Genomic DNA, 18,170 nt, shown 5'->3' with positions numbered 1-18,170 from the left:
CTGTAATCCTGAAAGGATAAGAGTATGAGGCTTATACTGACTAATCTAAAGCTAAAGATAGCATGACATGGGCCTTTATTCTTAAAAAAAAAAAAGTTAGATTAATCGCCCAAGAGCGTAGGGGAGCAAATTTTCCTTTTCCTTCTCTAAAATTCTTTTCCTTCTTTTAGGCGTTTGGCAAACAATAAAATGGTGCATTACTGATACCAACTGGTAAGCAGTATGATCAGGATTTTGTTACCTACACTACTCTTTAAAAAGAAAATCTATATCATACTCACTTAATTAGATAGTGAACCTAAGAAACTCTAACTCTGATATGGTCTTTTCTTAAAAATATGTATTAGATTATAGTTTTGTTTAATGTTTCTTTAGGTTTGGAATTAGTTTTTTGAAACAGGTTCATAACACCAGCATGTTATGTCTAGTATGTCCAAATTTGAGACTTGATAGCAATGTCTAATCTCTCCTCTTTTTTTATGCATATCATTTCCCCTTTTATCTTATGAAACTATAAAATCCTTTCTTTTCCATAATGATTCATACTCCATGCTGAGTCCATTAAGTCCATTACAGATCTTATTAACCCAGTGTACATATCCCTCATAGCCATTCTGTCTGCCCCCCAGGCGTTATCAACCAAACACCTCATTACATTTAACACTTTCCATCATTTTAATGAGGTATGTGCAGGCTAGAGTATTCTTTATATCCTTTATGTTTTATAACCCATATTAGGATTTATGGAAGGAGTCTCCAGTGTCAGAGCTTTGTAACAGTTAAGCTGTAACTTTAACGTTTCTGACATCATCAGGACAGTTTCTAAGTAACCTGTGATATCTTGTTCTGAGGTTGTTCCACAATATTAAATGTAACTATAAGTGGAAAAAAATACCATCTGACACCCTTTCAGTCATAAAACAATATCATTGTTATCAAAGTGCTTGTAAGAGGAATAAAACACATGGACATGTCTGCTTCATCACTTCAGCTTATTTTATTACAACAGCAACACACACACACACACACACACACGCACATGCACACAGTTACATAAATAGTCATGTAAATTTACATTTTATATTTTAGCAACATCTAGAGGAGAACAGACTTTTGCTGAAACAAAAAGATTAAATAATAAATCAGATAACCTTATTAAATTTACATTATTTTTCATTAAAATTCAGTGTCTGCATAAAAGCGATAAAATCTTTATTAATGGTAAACTCTCTTTCTATTATATGCATGTGAGGATAAAACAGATGTGAGAGACATTCTTCACAAATCCGTCCTCCATGGACTTTTATCCAACTTTCCAACAGCACCGCAGTAAGAAGTAGTTCCAGTTTCTTTACACTTTCCTGAAGGTTTTGTGGAATCCATACACCATCAGACACACCAACTCCCACATTCCTCACTCTGGAAAAGTAGTTCCATCTCTGAAAGACTTTAAAACATTTGACAAACACTTCAATCAAAGACTTCATCCCAGTAATTGATTTAAAATAATAGTGTTTAAGATTTGACAGTGCTTAGAATAAAATATAGCTTTGCGGTGAAGAATAATCCTGCTGCTTTTCCATCAGGAGTTTGCTGTCGTCCAGAAATACAGCAAATTGATTTCTACCGCACAGGAGTTTCCCGGATACACCGCTGATCTCATTTATAATGTTATGGGTGTTTACACTACTGTAAAGTATTAAAATGTGTGTGTTAATAAAGGTTTCATATTGTGTTTTCTCTCATCGGGAGTTCTTAAATGTTTTAGTCCACATCTGATTTTTTTAATTGTAGGTCAGAGATATGAAACAACATCTTCACCTAGTGACCTTGTTCTCTAAGGGAGCATCAGTAAATTTAATCTGATCAAACTCCTAGTTAGAAAAGCCATGCTAAAATCAAAGACACGCGTCTGGTCTCTGTAAAATTAAGACTTTTTTTAGTGTGACCTTTAAACTTAGAAGCAACATTACACAATCCTCTTCTCAGCAGCAAATTTCACTATGACAATAACATACTCCAGCATGCGGAGCTCTGTGACCTTCGACATAAACCTCTTCACAGGAAAACAAACTTCATTATGCAACAAATTCTGATTAGACAAGAAGTCTTGCCTGAGTGGGGATTATTTACCCACTGCAGGCACATTTTGAATGTGGTGATAATATTCAGGGAGACTGGACATTGATAACAAGTAATTAATTACTTGTTATCAATAATGTAGGTTTCTGAGCTTCACACAGGTTGGCCATGCACGCGGCCTCTGTTACACAGCTACGAAGGCTAACATCACATTACACCACGTCTGTGTTTATTCAGCCCTGATTTCACTACTTACTTATTAATGTACCTTTTACTGAACTAGGCAGTGAATTAATTTAAGGTGCACTCTTTTATCCCGGCTATTTATCAGATAAACTGGCCACTTAAAGCCAGCTTTCTATTTCCTAGCGAGTAGCTAGCATAGAGCAAGCATGCTAACCCAGGCTCTCTATCTTAGAGAAGCTACATCTAGTTTTAAAAAAAAATTATATGGTCATATACTCTGAAATCCTGCCACAGTTTGAGGATCATCCATGATATACAGTATATTCTGGGAGGACGGCGCATCTACCAGTCAACTCCCCCCCATGCCCATTCCCCTTCCGCCCATTTTTATGACAGCTACACTTTTTAGGAAACAAAACCTAAAAAAACCTATGAAGGATCCTACATCATAGTTTTCCTTGGAGACGGGGTTCCAAGCAGTTCATAAGATGAACCTGTTCTCTTTGTACCTTTGTCTGGAGGGTCCATACGAGTCCAGCATCTGGGTGCTCGCCTGCTCCAGGTTCCATCTGCACCTCTGGAGAACTTCCACACATTCGGGCCGAGTCCTCAGACCCAGACGGAAGAGCTGCTCCACCTGACAAAACACACACGCACACACACAAATTCAATACACCTTTTGTAAGTAATGTAACTTGAAATTCAGACTGTTAGTGAGCTGTAACAACAGCAGCCATACTCCAGGCTACCTTGAGGTACTCTATAGCCTTCTGGATGTTCCAGCCATGACTCTGGAGCGCTGTCTGACATTCCTCTACCGTCACTCCATGGACCGCCTCCTGTACCTACAGATATATATATATACCAACCAATTAAGTTCTCTATATTTATTTCACACACAGCTGAAAAAAGTTCTGTAAGTGAAGATGATCTGAATGTACCTGTTTCACGCTGCTGTAAGTGTTGAGACCTGAGGAGCTCTGAGAGCTGCTGCTCGGGTTGGGGGTGAGATTGGGCTTGATGATCTGCTGCTGCACCATAGGTCTAACGGTCGCCATGTTGGTCCGTCGCTCCTTGTTTTGCTCCGGATCTTTCACAGACTTGTCATATCTGTCAGGAAGCAGGTAGTAGTGAGTGCTGCCAGCCTTGGTGGTGTCATTCATGACCATCATGGGGCTCTTGGCTCGTGTCTGGTCTACACTGGTGGAGGACGTGGCATTATGGGAATTGTATTTAGCTCGACTGGGGCTGAGTGTGAGCTTTGAAGGGGTAGTAGATGGAGCATAGGAGTACGATGAAGGGGAGAGGCAGGACCCTAGAGAACCGACACAGCAAAGAATTGGTCTCTGTTGAGTGGAGATCATGGGACTAGGGGATCGCGAACTGGGCTGGGAGATGGCATGGTCTCTTGGAGGGATCTGTGGAGGCTGAGGTCTATCCTCATCATCACCCAGAGAAACAGAAAGCCTGGCACGGGTCCTCCTGGAAGGCCGTGTTGGCGGGACAGGGATCCTGGGTGGAATCTGAGGCTTGTCCTCGCCGGATGGCAGGATGATCTGGCGGTGTGGTAGGAGGGGTGAAGAGGGCATCGACTGCGCCGTTGCTGGTACACGCAACTTTGCCATGACCTCCCTCTGTAACTCCTTGAAAATGTCAGCTGACTGTGAGGTAGAGCGGTTTTCCACTGCAGGTTTGGATGGGAGAAACAGATTGTCTTCCACTTTATACTTGGGCTCTAACTCGCTTTCAACCTTCTCATAATTCTTCGGTTCTGGATTGTCAGACTTCACAGTGTTTATGGAGCTGACCTCCACGTCCTCTTGCTCCTCACACTCCAAGGCCACCTCATCATACGCAGGGAGAGAAGGCAGCGGCCGGGAGTCCCAGTCCACCATGGGGGTTGGGTGGAGAGGGTTCGGCAAACTGCGATATGGGCTGGGTGGAGGACCAGAATCCAGGATGGACACTCCAGAAGGAGCGGAGATGGAGCCAGGAGTCTCTGTAATGGGGGAAGGAGAGGTGGAGCTGAAGCTATCGTCTCCGAAGTCAATGAGCGAGACCTCGCTAAGGTGATCGGCCGAGTTTGAGTTCTCCCACGGACGAAGGCGTAACCCGAGGTATGATGGTGCTTTCAGAGAGAGCTTTTTCAATCCAGTGACTATTAGATCATTGTCTTCTTCATCATCATCACCACCAATCACAGAGTCATAGAAAGGCCCTGAGAAAGAGAAAGTAATGAAAATGTTTATATTATTTGTTTATACAAAGGCAAGAAAGCCATCATGTAAAAAAAAGCCTCAGCTCTATATGATCCCAGAGACAAGATCCCATCTTCTGTATATCCTATACACTATGTAGTAAGGATCAGTGGCAGCTGGTCAATAAGGGGCGTTGGGGCATCGCCCCCTTAAAGTTAGGCAGAGAAGAATGCTACTTTAACATGTAATTATTTAACATAATAATCATTTATTTTAATAAAGAAATAAAGTTATTTAATCACAATATTCTGCTGTATTTCTTAATATAATTTATGTACAATTAAAAAAAATCTAAACTCTATTACGTTCATTTGTGTTTGTGTACGCGGGGCGCCGGACAAACGAGTGTCTATGTGTCTATGTAGGCTACGTACATTTTTGAAAAGCATGTGATTTAAGGCTGAGCTCTAATTGGATTTTTTTAAATCATCCTTGGGGCGCACAGTGCGCCCCGAAACCTCCCACTTTTGTTCTTAGCGAATCAATATTGGTTTTAAATATTTGGGCTTATGTGATTGGACCATTCTCAATATGATGAGTATCATGTATCACGCATGCGTATAAAGCAAAAGCAAGTCTTATTGGAGTGGTTAAAGATCCATTTTCTCTCTCTGTATCAGCCTGCTCTTTGTGTCTTCACAGACACACACACACACACACACACACTCTTTCTGTCTGCTCTACACAGAAACACTGCTCTGTCGTTCTTCTTTTTAAAGGTAAAGTGTAGATTAATTTGTTTTATATTTACTTAATATATTGTGTTAATTATTTCTATGTATTTAATTTGAGTTTCCATTATTTCTTATGGGAAAATTCTATTTGGTTTACGAGTGTTTTGAAATACGAGAACGAACTTCCGGAACGAACAATGCTCGTAATCCAAGTTTTCACTGTAGTACAATATACAGCATAATGTGTTACAAATAGATGCAAAATAGATATTTCTTTTTAGCTTCTGCATCTTATACAGTATTCAGTGAATGAAGAAGGGAAGGTGGTTCTTACTCTTGAGGAGAATAGCTGGCTGAGGAGGACGAGGTGGCGGTTGCTCTGAGGCGCCAGGGTCGAGAAAAGATCATCATACAGAAAGAAATTAATAATAAATCAGCATAAAAAGCTTAATTACATACAGAGCAAATCAGAAACAAAAAAAAGGAAGGATCAGGACTCTGTAACTTTGCTTCAGCCTTACTCTTGGCACGGTTTGGTAATTTAGTGGGTCTGTCAGCATTCGGATCCATCCCAAGGACATCAGGGGGATCCATGGGGTTCCCCAGGTATATACTGCAAAAAGAAAGTCAAAGCAGACCTTTGATATCGTAGAGATTCTAACAGTAACTTTTTAACCGTGTTGCAAGAATACAAGTGGAAATACAAGGTTACACCGCCCTCTTGTTGTGAGAAACAGAACAGTGTCTACAGAAAAAAATTTAAAGCCTGAAATTCTTACTCATCAATTTTATCAGGAGTGCCCCAGCTGCGGTGAGGGTCGGTGTCTCCATGGCCAGTGTGGATGAAGCTGTGCTTCAGAGGTCTGCTGATGTCATGGGCAGAAAGTCCGGCTACAGACGTCACCACGTTTCTAGGGAACTGACCCATCTTTAAAGTCTGTCGGTTCTGACCTCGCCACCAGTAGTTCTCCGCTCTACACAGATTCAGTCCAAATTCAAACTTTTATTCCACACAAACACTTTTCTTATTAAGGAAGTGGTAAAAGTGCTGTGTTGAACCTTTTGTGTTATTAATTTTACATGAAATTGATAGTTTCAAAGAAATAATTTTAATTGTATTTTTTAAATGCACCCACTCACAAAAGTAAGTACGCCCCTCTAAGTTCAGTAAACATTTTAGTATATCTTCTCAAAGGACAATACTATAGAAATGAAACTTGGATATTTTAGAGTTGTCAGTGTGCAGCTTGTGTATAGATTTACTGCCCACTAAAAATAACTCAACATACAGCTATTATTCTCAAAATATTTGGCAACAGAAGTGAGTGCATCCTAAGTGATAACAGCAGTAAATCTTTAACCATACAGGGTCACATGACCTATTCGTCATGCCCATGTGTTTGTCAGTGGCCGAGATTGTCTCCAGACCCTATTGAGCACCTGTGAGGCGTCCTTAAGGTAGCTAAGAGCTGTGTGTCTAATATCCAGCAGCACCATCCATGGAGGAGTGGAAGAGGATCCCAGCAACAACAATGTGCAGCTCTGGTGAATTCCATGTCCAGGAGGACGAAGGCTGTGCTCGATAACAACGATGCTCACTTAAAAAATATTGACACTTTGTATTAACTTTGTACACAGTTTGACATGTTCACTGACATGTTTAATCAATTTCGTGGTCTGTTATTTAGACAATAAAGTCTGCATGTTGAGTTATTGTTAGAGGACAGTAGATCTGTACTAATACACAGGCTGCACATTGCTTCATTTCCATAGTATTGTCCCGTGAGATCAGGTAATAAGGTGGTTGCTGAAATGTGAGGGGTGTACTTACTTGTGTGAGATACTGGTTATTTTGCAACAACCATCACATGACCTTTATTCAAATGCATGAATTAAGGAACAATTGACTAAAAATGGTGATTAGGTACAACTGAGCAACCAATCAGATTTCAATCATTTCACTGCATATCGTATGACTATGTATGAGACAAATAAAATTTAAATTTGATATTATTAAAAAAAATATTATTTAGACATTTTTCACACATTTTTCATTACGGAATATTCACTCACTCACTTATTCACTCACTCACTCATTTTCTTTACGGCTTTATCCTGTATTCAGGGTCGCGTGGACCTGGAGCCTATCCCAGGAGGCTTAGGGCACGAGGCGAGGTACACCCTGGACAGGGTGCCAATCCATCGCAGGGCGCACAAACACACACACACACACACACACACACACACACATACATACACTCACACGCTCAGGCAATTACAGGCTATTTGGGAACACCAATTAGCCTAACCTACATGTCTTTGGAAACAGGAGTACCTAGAGGAAACCCACCAAGTACGGGGAGAACATGCAAACTCCACACACACAGAGACGGGAATCGAGCCCAGAGAATTTGATTTATGGAGGGCGGCATAAGAAGATAAGAATGAATCCAGGGCTTATTAAAGCACCTCCACCTGCACCTGTCCAGTCACTACCGAATACACTGGCTGTTAATATGTGACCTAGTGTGTGAAAACCCACCTGAAGTCTTTGTGTGTGTGTGTGTGTGTGTGTGTGTGTGTGTCTGTGTGTTTGTGTGTGTGTCTGTGTATGTGTGTGTGTGTGTGAATCACTATGTAGAAAATAGTTAATACCAAAAGAAGACTTTAGCTGAGTTTTCATGCTCTGGGTCACATACAAAGTGTTTAATTCAGTTTTTATTTTGTACAGTGAAACCTTGGATTACGAGCATAATTCGTTCCAGGAGTATTTCTGTGCTCATATTTAAAACACTCGAAAAAACCAAAGCAAGTCTCAACAAGTATGTGAAGCTGTACTTGCGCTCCCACATTAATCACAGCTCTACAGCCAATCAGGGGCGTCTGTGAGCTCGCGCACACGGAAGGAGCGGATAGCACTTTCCTCCGAGTGTCTTACTCCGCCCCTAATGGTGCGTGAGCAAGCAGTTCGAAAAGATGCGGTCGGCTGTGTGCGGTTGTGTACAATAACATATGGTGTATGTGTGTGTGTGTGTGTGTGTGTGTAAAGACGAGAGGAGACAATTACCCACAATTCCGCAGTACAAGAGAGAGAAAAACCGTTGGCTCAGTTGTGATCACGTGATGCGATTTATCAAAAATCTTTGCTCGTCTTGCGAAACACACGCGAACAATGTTACTTGCAATCCGAGGTTTCACTGTATATTATATTTATAGAGCACTTTCACAAGTAACTGTCACAAAGCAGCTTTACAGAATTTACGTTTACACTGTTTAACTTGTCGATATTGTTTTAATTGTATTATGTGAGACGCCTGAAGAACGAACTTCTCTTCTTTTGCACATTACAAAAGTATGTCTGTTTGTCTGTTTGTTTGTTTTTCTGCTTTGAGGAAAAACTTATGCAGCGTGTCGGCTGGATGTTTTTGACTGCAGTGAAACGTGATCACGTGACCTGCCCTCGATGATAGTGATGATGTCGTTGGTGTGAATCTTCAGCTTGTCTGGTTCATCGAAGTCCTGTAGAGCTCTCATGTCTGTGGGCATCGCCTGTGGAGGCGAAATATTAATGTGTACAAGATACATGTTTCACACCAGTAATCTAAAATATGCATATCATAGTAACATGTCAATCATTTATTAATTAGATAGCTGTCTTTTTTACATTTCATGTGTAAACATAAGCAGCAATAACAGCATTATATAAAACTATAAAAACTCCCAAAAATATGTACTGACATTGTTAAAACCCTTCAAGTGTTTTATTAAACCTCAAATCAAATGAGTTAATAAACCCAAATGCACAGAACCCTACGAATGCAAATGCAACGAGCTACACTGCACTATTGACCAGCGTTATGAAGACCTTGAGCTTTCTCAGACGGCAATGCACTGATAAAACTGACCCCAAAATCTGACCTAATCGATCGTCTCTCACCTCCACGAGGAAGTCTCTCAGAGCCATGAACGTCGGTCGGTCATCTGGTTTGGGAGACCAGCTCTGCAGCATGACGTTGTAGATGTCCTGAGGACAGTCCTCAGGTTTGACCAGCCTCTCGCCCTCCTTATCGATCTTATGGAGGATCTGAGGAACAACAGGGACAACAGGAACACCACAGCGTCCAGCATGAGCTCCTGCACCTGGCACGTCTCTCTCTCTTATACAGTAGTCGAGCAGCTTTGTATTAATGCGCTCATTCTGATCCACCGTTACGGTTTCTGTAGTAACGGTAACTCATTCACACGGGCGTGTACAGTGTAATAATAAACTAATTTTATTATAAACTATAAAATGTGTTGCAGTTGAGGAGAAGCTGTCATGTAACTGGAGTAACACTAAATAAATATGAAATCAGTATTTGACTCTAATATCATCACACACACACACACACACACAGACACTGTGGTAATTACATATTTGAATATTATTAATGAGGTAGGCGTGGACCTGGCTCCCGTTGAGGCCGAGCCATGGCTCCTGGCCGTGACTGAACATCTCCCACAGCGTCACACCAAACATCCAGGTATCGCTGGCGTGAGAGAAGGTCCTGGTCTTCAGGCTCTCTGGAGCACACCTAATGAAGCACAGAGCTTCATAAGTGTGTGAGTGTGTGTGTGTGTGTATGAGGAATGACAAAAAGTGAAGTATTAACAGAGACTCATCTCAATAAAACTTCTCACCAGGCGAACGGAACCTTGTGGTGCTCCTGCATCACGTAATGATCGTCGTTCTTGGGCAGCGCCCTCATCAGGCCGAAGTCTCCGATCTTGACGAGGTCGTTGGAGGCGAGCAGGATGTTGCGAGCGGCCAGGTCTCGGTGGATGAAGCGGCGCGACTCGAGATACGCCATCCCGCAGGCGATCTGCACGGCGTAGCGGCACAGCACCGAGATCAGGATGTGACCCTGCCGCTTCCTCAACCGGTCCAACAGAGACCCAAGTGGAGCCAGCTCTGTCACCTACACAGACGCACACACATACACTGCTAACACATCCGTTGCATATTTAAATAAATAACTGATGGGATCTGTAGGTGACAAGATCACGACTTATTCATGAAAGAGTTCCTCTTAATTTAATGTAATAATCCTCCAGTGATGCAGCTCGGCCACTGCTTCACCCTTTTCTAAGGTGCCATTACTTTTGATCTGATTAAACAGGTAATCTTATTTGTTATAAAATAATTTTTAAGTAGTTAATATAAAATGATGTAATGCCTGTCAAAGAAATGCTTTGAAATATATTAAATCACGTGCAAACACGCAAACACACACACACACAGCGCGACGTTAACGTTGTAGTGTTGCGCAGCTCTGACACACTCGTAAACACCACAGAGAGCCGCGTTTGTTCTCCGAGCCTCACCATCTTCATGGGGTGTGTGAGGATGACTCCGTAGAGCCGGATGAGGTTCTGATGGTCCAGAGAGTGCATGGCATTCACTTCCCGTATGAAATCATCCATACCTTCTGTCTGGTCCAGTAAATCTGTCTTCAGGCACTTTACAGCAACATTCAGCTGAAATCACACACACACACACACACACACACACACACACATCAGTGCTTGTGCAATTTAATGGAAAACATTTCTGTGTGTGTGTGTGTGTATCAGTCAGCCCCTCACCACTCGTCCAGACGGAGCATGCCACTCCCCTTTCTTCACCACGCCGAACGATCCGTCTCCGAGTTTCTCCAGCAGCGTTAGATCTTGGTCGCTGATCAGACACGTCAGAGCCGCCGGCTGGGATTCAGCGTGAGTCTCAGACGAAATGCTGCAGGGCGACGAATCCCTGAACGGCACCCCCGTCTGATTCTCCGTCTCCGGTCGCTTACCTGTGAACACCTGCAGGGGGTGGAGACTTCACTTAAGACTCCACCCACTTTTGAAATATAAACATTTGACATTGAGACATGAGAGTGGAGCACCTTCATCCACGACTTGCGTTTACACATCGCTCTGCGTCTCTTCACTGCTTCCCACAAACGCCGCTGACCTTTACAGCACCAAAGGGAGAGAGAGAGAGAGAGAGAGAGAGAGAGAGAACTATCACTCTATCATAAGAGAATATATAAACAAATAAGTTGTAATAATTTACAATAGTTTCCCAAAGTGTGAAGGTACTGCAGGAGAGCCTCAAGAGGTTTTTAATGATGTTTGGAATTGCCATAAAATATTTATGATCAGATATTTACAAAATATTTCGTATACATAAATAATTAAATAACAAAAAATATTTCAAAACAAACCTATCTGATTTAAATTTAAATGTAATACTTAATTTTTAAAAAATTATACTAGGAAAAATGGAGGGTGTTCCCAAATTGCCCGTAGTGTGTGAATGTGTGTGTGAATTTGTGTGTGTGTGTGTGTGTGCGCCCTGCGATGGATTGGCACCCTGTCTAGAGTGTAACCCACCCAAGTCAGGATAGGCTCCACCCCCCATGACCCTGTACACGGCATAAAGCGGTGTAGATGATGAGAGTGAGTGAATCTGAAGAGTTGAACTGAACTGAATGATCAGAGAATCTGATTCCGTCTGATTCGTATCTGATGCTGGATGATTCATGATCGTTTGAGTGTGTTGGAGGCTGAGCATCTTGGTGTAGAAAGCGTGTGACGTGTGTGTGTGACACGTGTGTGACATCCGCTCTCCCCGTGCCCACCTGGCCGCCCCATTCCGATCTTCTCCAGGTCTTCGGTCTTCACGTAGTCAAAGTGAGAGAGTCGAGTGACGTTAAGCTCGTCTCGGATCCGCAGGAAGTACTGCTGCAGCTGCACGTCTGTGAGCAGCTCCATGAGCCACTCCGTCCCCTCGTCTGCCTGCATGTCTGCTCTAAACACACACACACACACACACACACACACACACACACACACATGCGCACAGTCAATTCAAAACACTTGAAATGATCCCTCATGCTTTATGCATCACTTGTAACAGTAACAGATGCTCCACTGACAAACTTTATAACTTTCAGTGATTTTCAATGATTAAATGTGTACATATGTACAGAGATATTTTAAATTATTAAAATAATTTATAATCAATTTCTTAAAATAATAAAATAGAAAATTATAATTATACTAGTTCTTAATAAATGTAATATTTATTGTTAATGCAGAATTTAGAAATAAACATGCACATGCAAAGCTTATGTGACATCACAAGCTTAGCTCACAGCTAACCCCGCCTCCAGACTTTTGCATCTAGAAATGGTTAAAAAGCCTAATTTAAATCAATTTCATTAATGCATCTGACCCAGACACTCACATTTACAGAATCAGGACCAGTATCCAGACGCAGGTTGAACATTTAAAGCTCACACTGTAGACAAACGATATTTATTTATATTTTGCCGTGAGACAAACTCGAGCCTTCAGCTTCTCTCTCCCGCTGATGGTGAACTGAGACGCTCGATTCCTCTTCTGTTCAATGCGGCGAAAAATAAACCGTGTGCTCCAAATTCATCTCCCCTAAGACACGTCCTGGTTTCACCGGAAACCGCTGAGAAGATGCCCACTCCAAAACACACACAGAGACTTAAGGACATGGCTGTTCCCATGGCAACACCGCATCTTTCCTCCAATCATCTTCCATAAACCTCATCTTCATCCTCCCTCATCTCAATCTCCTCTGTTCCTCAGTCCTTCATTCCTGTGTCTCGTGAAACACACTGATGAGTCGACTCTCTCGTTCTGGCTGAGTCACGACACGACGTCACGCTCAGCCTCGACCTCGATTCTCTCACGACTCTGATTGTACTCGTATTCACGACTACGAGCAAAAAACTGAACATAAACTGGTGATGAAACTGAACACTGCATCCTCTCACACAAACACACACACACACACACACACACACACACACACACACAGAGCATCCGACTGGTTCTCTAAGGCACTGATAAATTATTCACAAGATAGCAGCGGGAGAGATTTATTTCGATGTTTATCCTATACTGCTGTTGAATTCTGGATTCTGTTTGGTCAGAAGGTATTGATTAATTCTCTATAACAGCAGCTCTTGCAGCAGCGCAGGTTTGTTTCTATAGTAACAGCTCATTCACATTCACATCGTAATCCTTGAACAGATTACAATAATCATGGAAGGAGTCTCTGAACTTGTCAGAACTTTTGTAACTTTAAGAAAGGCTGTTGAGGGAAAGCCTGTAATATGCCTGTTTATAGCTGCTATAACGTCATTGGGAATGAAAGTTCACTTGTTTTACCGAGAATAAAATGTAAATATAATCTTCTTAAAATAACAGATTTGTCCATTTCCATTAATAGACAGGTTTGAGGTGTGCCAATACTTTGTGCATAACAACAGATGTATTTCAGTCATCTAAAAGATGAGCAGTATGCTACAGTTTATACCTAATAAACTGACCTATGATTGTGTTGGCCAAACTGATGCTGATTGATTATCTATTGTTTTATTCTACACGTATAATACAGAAGTGTGTGACAAAGAAGCTCCTTCTGAAGTTTATGCAACATGGAGGTGGTTGATCTCGCTTACATAAAAATGTCAGGTGGCTAACTTCAGCTGTTTTGGAGAGATGATTTTATATGAGCCCCAAAAATGGAAATTTTTCAGTCTCACTTCAAACAATAATCATTTAAATTATTCATATTTCTTTATGAGTATCGATGCTGAAATCGGTGTAAGCTTCTAGAAGTGTATGACCTGTAATAATTGTGGCTTAAAATAAAGCATTCTGTGAAAAAATAAGATTTTCTTTCTCAAAAAAATCTGTAGTGTCCGTAACTGTCAAATTCGTGTTGTAATATCTTAACAATTTTGCATTTTAGAATAAAACACTTTTTCAGGTTTATGTTTTCAGGTTCACCTTTACCTTTGCACTAACTTCTTAATTCTTGCTGCTACGTTAAGGAAAGTTTACTGTTTCTCCACTACCTCAACTCATCACCCCGACACCACAGAGTGTCATGTTATGTTATGTTATGTTATGTCGTGTTTGTCACTCTGTTGCTCTTGTTTGCACATTTGCACGTGCACTTTATGTTGTCTGAAAAAGAAAAAAATGTAGATAGTCTTCCTCTCTGGGTTAGCCAGTTAGTTTTTGTTAATTTATGTCAGGTCAATCTGTCTTGTCTCCGCTAGCGAGCTAACTAGGCCTCTTAGTTAACTATTTCAGTGTTTCCGTTAATTTATGTTATAAGTTTATGTTGCATGTAGCACCTTTCTCCTGGAGGAGTGTTGTTTCGTTTCACTGTGTACTAACTGTATATGGGTAAAGTGACAATAAAGCCTACTTGAACTTGAACGTCTTTCCATGTAAAATCTAAATTGGCTGAGTTTCAACTGAATGACAGTTAAGATCATTGAAAAAAAAGGTACAGACACTAAACCACTACACACACTTTTTAATGTATTTTATACAATAAGTGCCATTAATTAAATAAACTGTTAAAGCACAGAATATTCTGGATTATCGTGAACGTCCTGCAGGGGGCGCTGTAATAAAGCACATACATACATACATACTGTATCAGGACATTCTGTTCTGTGTCTCTGACTGTCTCTCTGAGAGAGAGAGAGAGAGAGAGACACACACACACAGAGAGTGAGACACACACACAGACACACAGAGAGAGTGATCGTGAGACACACACACAGAGTGACACACACACACAGAGTGACACACACACACAAACAGAGATACACGGCCCTGAGGTAATCTCACTCAGACACACACACACACACAGTGAGACCCCCCCCCCCCACACACACACACACACGGTCCTGTGTGAAGCCCTGAGGTAAATCTCACTCAGACACACACACACACACACACACAGTGAGACCCCCCCCCCCCCCACACACACACACACACGGTCCTGTGTGAAGCCCTGAGGTAAATCTCACTCAGACACACACACACACACACACACACACAGTGAGACCCCCCCACACACACACACGGTCCTGTGTGAAGCCCTGAGGTAAATCTCACTCAGACACACACACACACACACACACAGTGAGACCCCCCCCCCCCCACACACACACACACACGGTCCTGTGTGAAGCCCTGAGGTAAATCTCACTCAGACCTGAAGAACATTCTAGACCTGCTCTCTCTCTCTCTCTCTCTTGTCACTGACTCTGAGGTGAACACACCGGATATCCGCTGCTGATGAAGCCTCCCTGACCCGTGTGTGTGTGTGTGTGTGTGTGTGTGGTGCTGATGCTGCGGTGTGATGATGAAACTCGACCCTCACTCACCTGGAGCGGATTCAGCGCGCGCTCAGCTCACATCCCCGTTAATCCCTGTAACGGAGCAGCACGAGGCTGATCTGTGTGTGTGTGTGTGTGTATGTATAGCTCAGGATTATCCTGCGTTTAACTGCACACACACACACACACTTAAAGCCACAGTGCAGTTCACCCTGGTGTTGCCAAATCCACAGATTTCACACAGTGTTCTCATCATCACATTTAAATATAAATAATAATAAAAATAAAACTATTAGTGTAGTTACACATCACTGAGGGGGAAAGAGTTTGTAGAGACAGTTAAAATGTTAAATCTAATAATAATCTGATCTGATCTTTAATGTAATCAGTGATATTATTATGATTATTATTATTATTATTATTATTATTATTTGAGGTTGAAGCCCACGTCCATGTCTGTGTGTCTCTCTGTACAGCAGAACTCTCTGTCTAACTTATTAATACAAAGAAATCCCATTCTGTAAGGTTGAGTATCTTACGCCTTGTTTACACTAAGTTGTCCTTCTTTGGTGCTCAGACAAATACACTCCCTGTTCGGTAATCGGAGAGTGAATCACAGATGAGAAATGGAAAAAGTAGATAAAAGGATAAAGACGAAGTTTTGTCTTAAAACCACTCCAGCGTGTTAAAATTCACTTATACCACTTCAGCGCTGTTATTTCAGCCAAAGTGAAAATATGAACTAATCCCAGTCAAAATATTCACTTTATCTTTTCTAATTAATATCTATTGGTGCAGGTGTTTGTTTACATTGAGACAGTAGCGCATTAGTAGATTATTTTACAGTAGATTATTAAATCCCACACATAACTGTTCATAACATCACTTTTACTCCACATTTAGATTCACTGATGGTGCAGATTAAACTTCAGGCAGAGATCTAAGGACTGCAGGGGATTCAGTAAATTTTGTCCAGCTGTTAATTTAAGACACGCCCACAGTTTGATGCATGCACATACACTATTAAAACTTGCAGTTTATAATCATTTAATCAAGCACACAACTGCTCATAACTTTACTTCTACTCAATTTCAGGTAAATAATGAAGGACTGGCAGAGTTTCATTAAATTCTGTCCAGTGGTTGTCCCACAGCATGTGGTTTATAATGGAAAACATTTTGATTTCATTTATGGCACAGGTTTAACTTCAGGCAAACACCAAAGAACTGACAAGGTTTAATTAAATTCTGGCAGTTTTGTGTGATGCTATGACAAAGTCATACTTAATACAGACAGACAGACAGACAGACAGACATGGAGAAAGACAGACAAATTTTCCTGAGACTGGTTTCTGGTTTCAATACTTTGTTGATGCACCTTTGGCAGCAATTACAGCCTCAAGTCTTTTTGAATATGATGCCACAAGCTTGGCACACCTACTCAATCAAATTAAATTAAATTTAATTATATAGCGCTTTTAACAATGGTCATTGTCTTAAAGCAGCTTCACAAAAATAAATGTCTAGATAATAATGAGATGAATGAATGATTAATGAAATGTCTCTGATGAACAAGCCAAGGGTGGCGGCGACGGTGGCAAGGAAAAACTGCCTGAGATGGTAATAGGAAGAAACCTTGAGAGGAACCAGACTTAACAGGGAACCCATCCTCATCTGGGTGATAACAGATAGAGATGATATAACATCATGTGTGTTGTGCAGCTGAAAGTACAATATAACAGAAATTCTTTAAATTAACATGAATTCCAGTTCAGCACAGGGAGTCAGTAGGTGCAGAGGGCAGATGGGGTCTGGATCACTGGGAGTACAGGAGCAGGATGTGTAGCTCCAGCCATCATAAAGCAGAATCCAGCTGGAGCTGGTCCTTCTCTGGATGCCTCAGGATCCTCACAGGGTTGGCCTTTATCTACTGAAGCTGGTACAATCTCCAGATGCCTCGGGATGGGTAGAAAAGTACAGAACAGATGGAGAGAATTAGCGTAGTTGCCATTCAGGATAGGTGTACTGGAGTATGAGGTTATGGGATGAGTTACGCGTATGCCAGATTAAAGAGATGCGTCTTGAGTCTACTTTTAAACTGGGAAACTGTGTCTGAGCCCCGAACACTGTCTGGGAGGCTATTCCAAAGCTTTGGAGCTAAATATGAAAAAGCCCTGCCCCCTTTTGTAGAACTACCAGAAGTCCAGAGTTTTGTGATCTTAAGGAACGTGGTGGATTATAGCGTATCAGAAGACTGGTTAGGTATGTGGGAGCTAAACCATTTAAAGCCTTATATGTAAGTAGTACTATTTTGTAATTAATTCTAAACTGAACAGGTAGCCAGTGCAGGGATGATAATATTGGGGTTATATGATCATATTTTCTGGATCTAGTGAGAACCCTGGCGGCTGCATTTTGGACTAACTGTAGCTTGTTTATTGAGGATGCAGGACAACCACCTAGTAATGCATTACAATAGTCCAGTCTGGAGGTCATGAATGCATGAACTAGCTTTTCTGCATCAGATACGGATAAGTTGGTATTGAGTCTAACAGGCACGTTGTTGATTTAGCCGAGGTAAAGTTTATAAAGCTCTTCCTGTCCTATACCTGTAAAGCACTGAAAATCTTAATGTGAAGCTTTAGACTGAACTGGTCTTAGACTGAAAAAGTCTTCACTACTAAAATGTTGTGGAGTACTCTCTGCAGGCATCTTAGGTTTAGTTAGGCAGGCTACTGTACTAAATAAGAACCTGGGATTGTT

General features: G+C 41.5%; 1 protein-coding gene across 2 annotated transcripts; it reads right to left on the bottom strand.

Annotated features, from left to right (window-relative positions):
* Positions 1-1,026: 1,026 nt before the first annotated feature.
* tnk2a (tyrosine kinase, non-receptor, 2a) lies at positions 1,027-15,343 on the bottom strand. Of its 2 annotated transcripts, XM_053487535.1 has the most exons (16): positions 15,285-15,342; positions 11,866-12,035; positions 11,128-11,195; positions 10,826-11,044; positions 10,565-10,717; positions 9,881-10,158; positions 9,648-9,774; positions 9,138-9,284; positions 8,655-8,749; positions 5,980-6,174; positions 5,722-5,813; positions 5,535-5,579; positions 3,210-4,486; positions 3,018-3,113; positions 2,778-2,905; positions 1,027-1,447 (listed from the first exon to the last, which is right to left on the bottom strand). In XM_053487535.1, exons 1-16 carry the CDS (start codon positions 15,293-15,295, stop codon positions 1,390-1,392), a joined length of 3,159 nt encoding a protein of 1,052 aa, XP_053343510.1. In that variant the 5' UTR covers positions 15,296-15,342; the 3' UTR covers positions 1,027-1,389. The 2 variants fall into 2 exon arrangements, with proteins under 2 accessions (XP_053343510.1, XP_053343511.1); XM_053487536.1 differs by lacking the exon at positions 5,980-6,174 and having other exon boundaries at positions 15,285-15,343.
* Positions 15,344-18,170: the final 2,827 nt, after the last annotated feature.

The sequence above is a fragment of the Clarias gariepinus genome, chromosome 26 (assembly GCF_024256425.1).
Source record: "Clarias gariepinus isolate MV-2021 ecotype Netherlands chromosome 26, CGAR_prim_01v2, whole genome shotgun sequence".
NCBI lineage: Eukaryota > Metazoa > Chordata > Actinopteri > Siluriformes > Clariidae > Clarias > Clarias gariepinus.
Note: the sequence above shows the minus strand (reverse complement) of the source record. Positions and strands in the feature narration are given on the sequence as shown.

Coding starts and splice junctions, on each gene's coding strand:
- tnk2a (XM_053487535.1), bottom strand. Junction 9,285..9,647: donor TCGGCCTCAACGGGAGCCAG/GTCCACGCCTAC, acceptor GTTGTTCCTCAG/ATCCTCCATAAGATCGATAA. Junction 4,487..5,534: donor GCCAGCTATTCTCCTCAAGA/GTAAGAACCACC, acceptor TCTCTTTCTCAG/GGCCTTTCTATGACTCTGTG.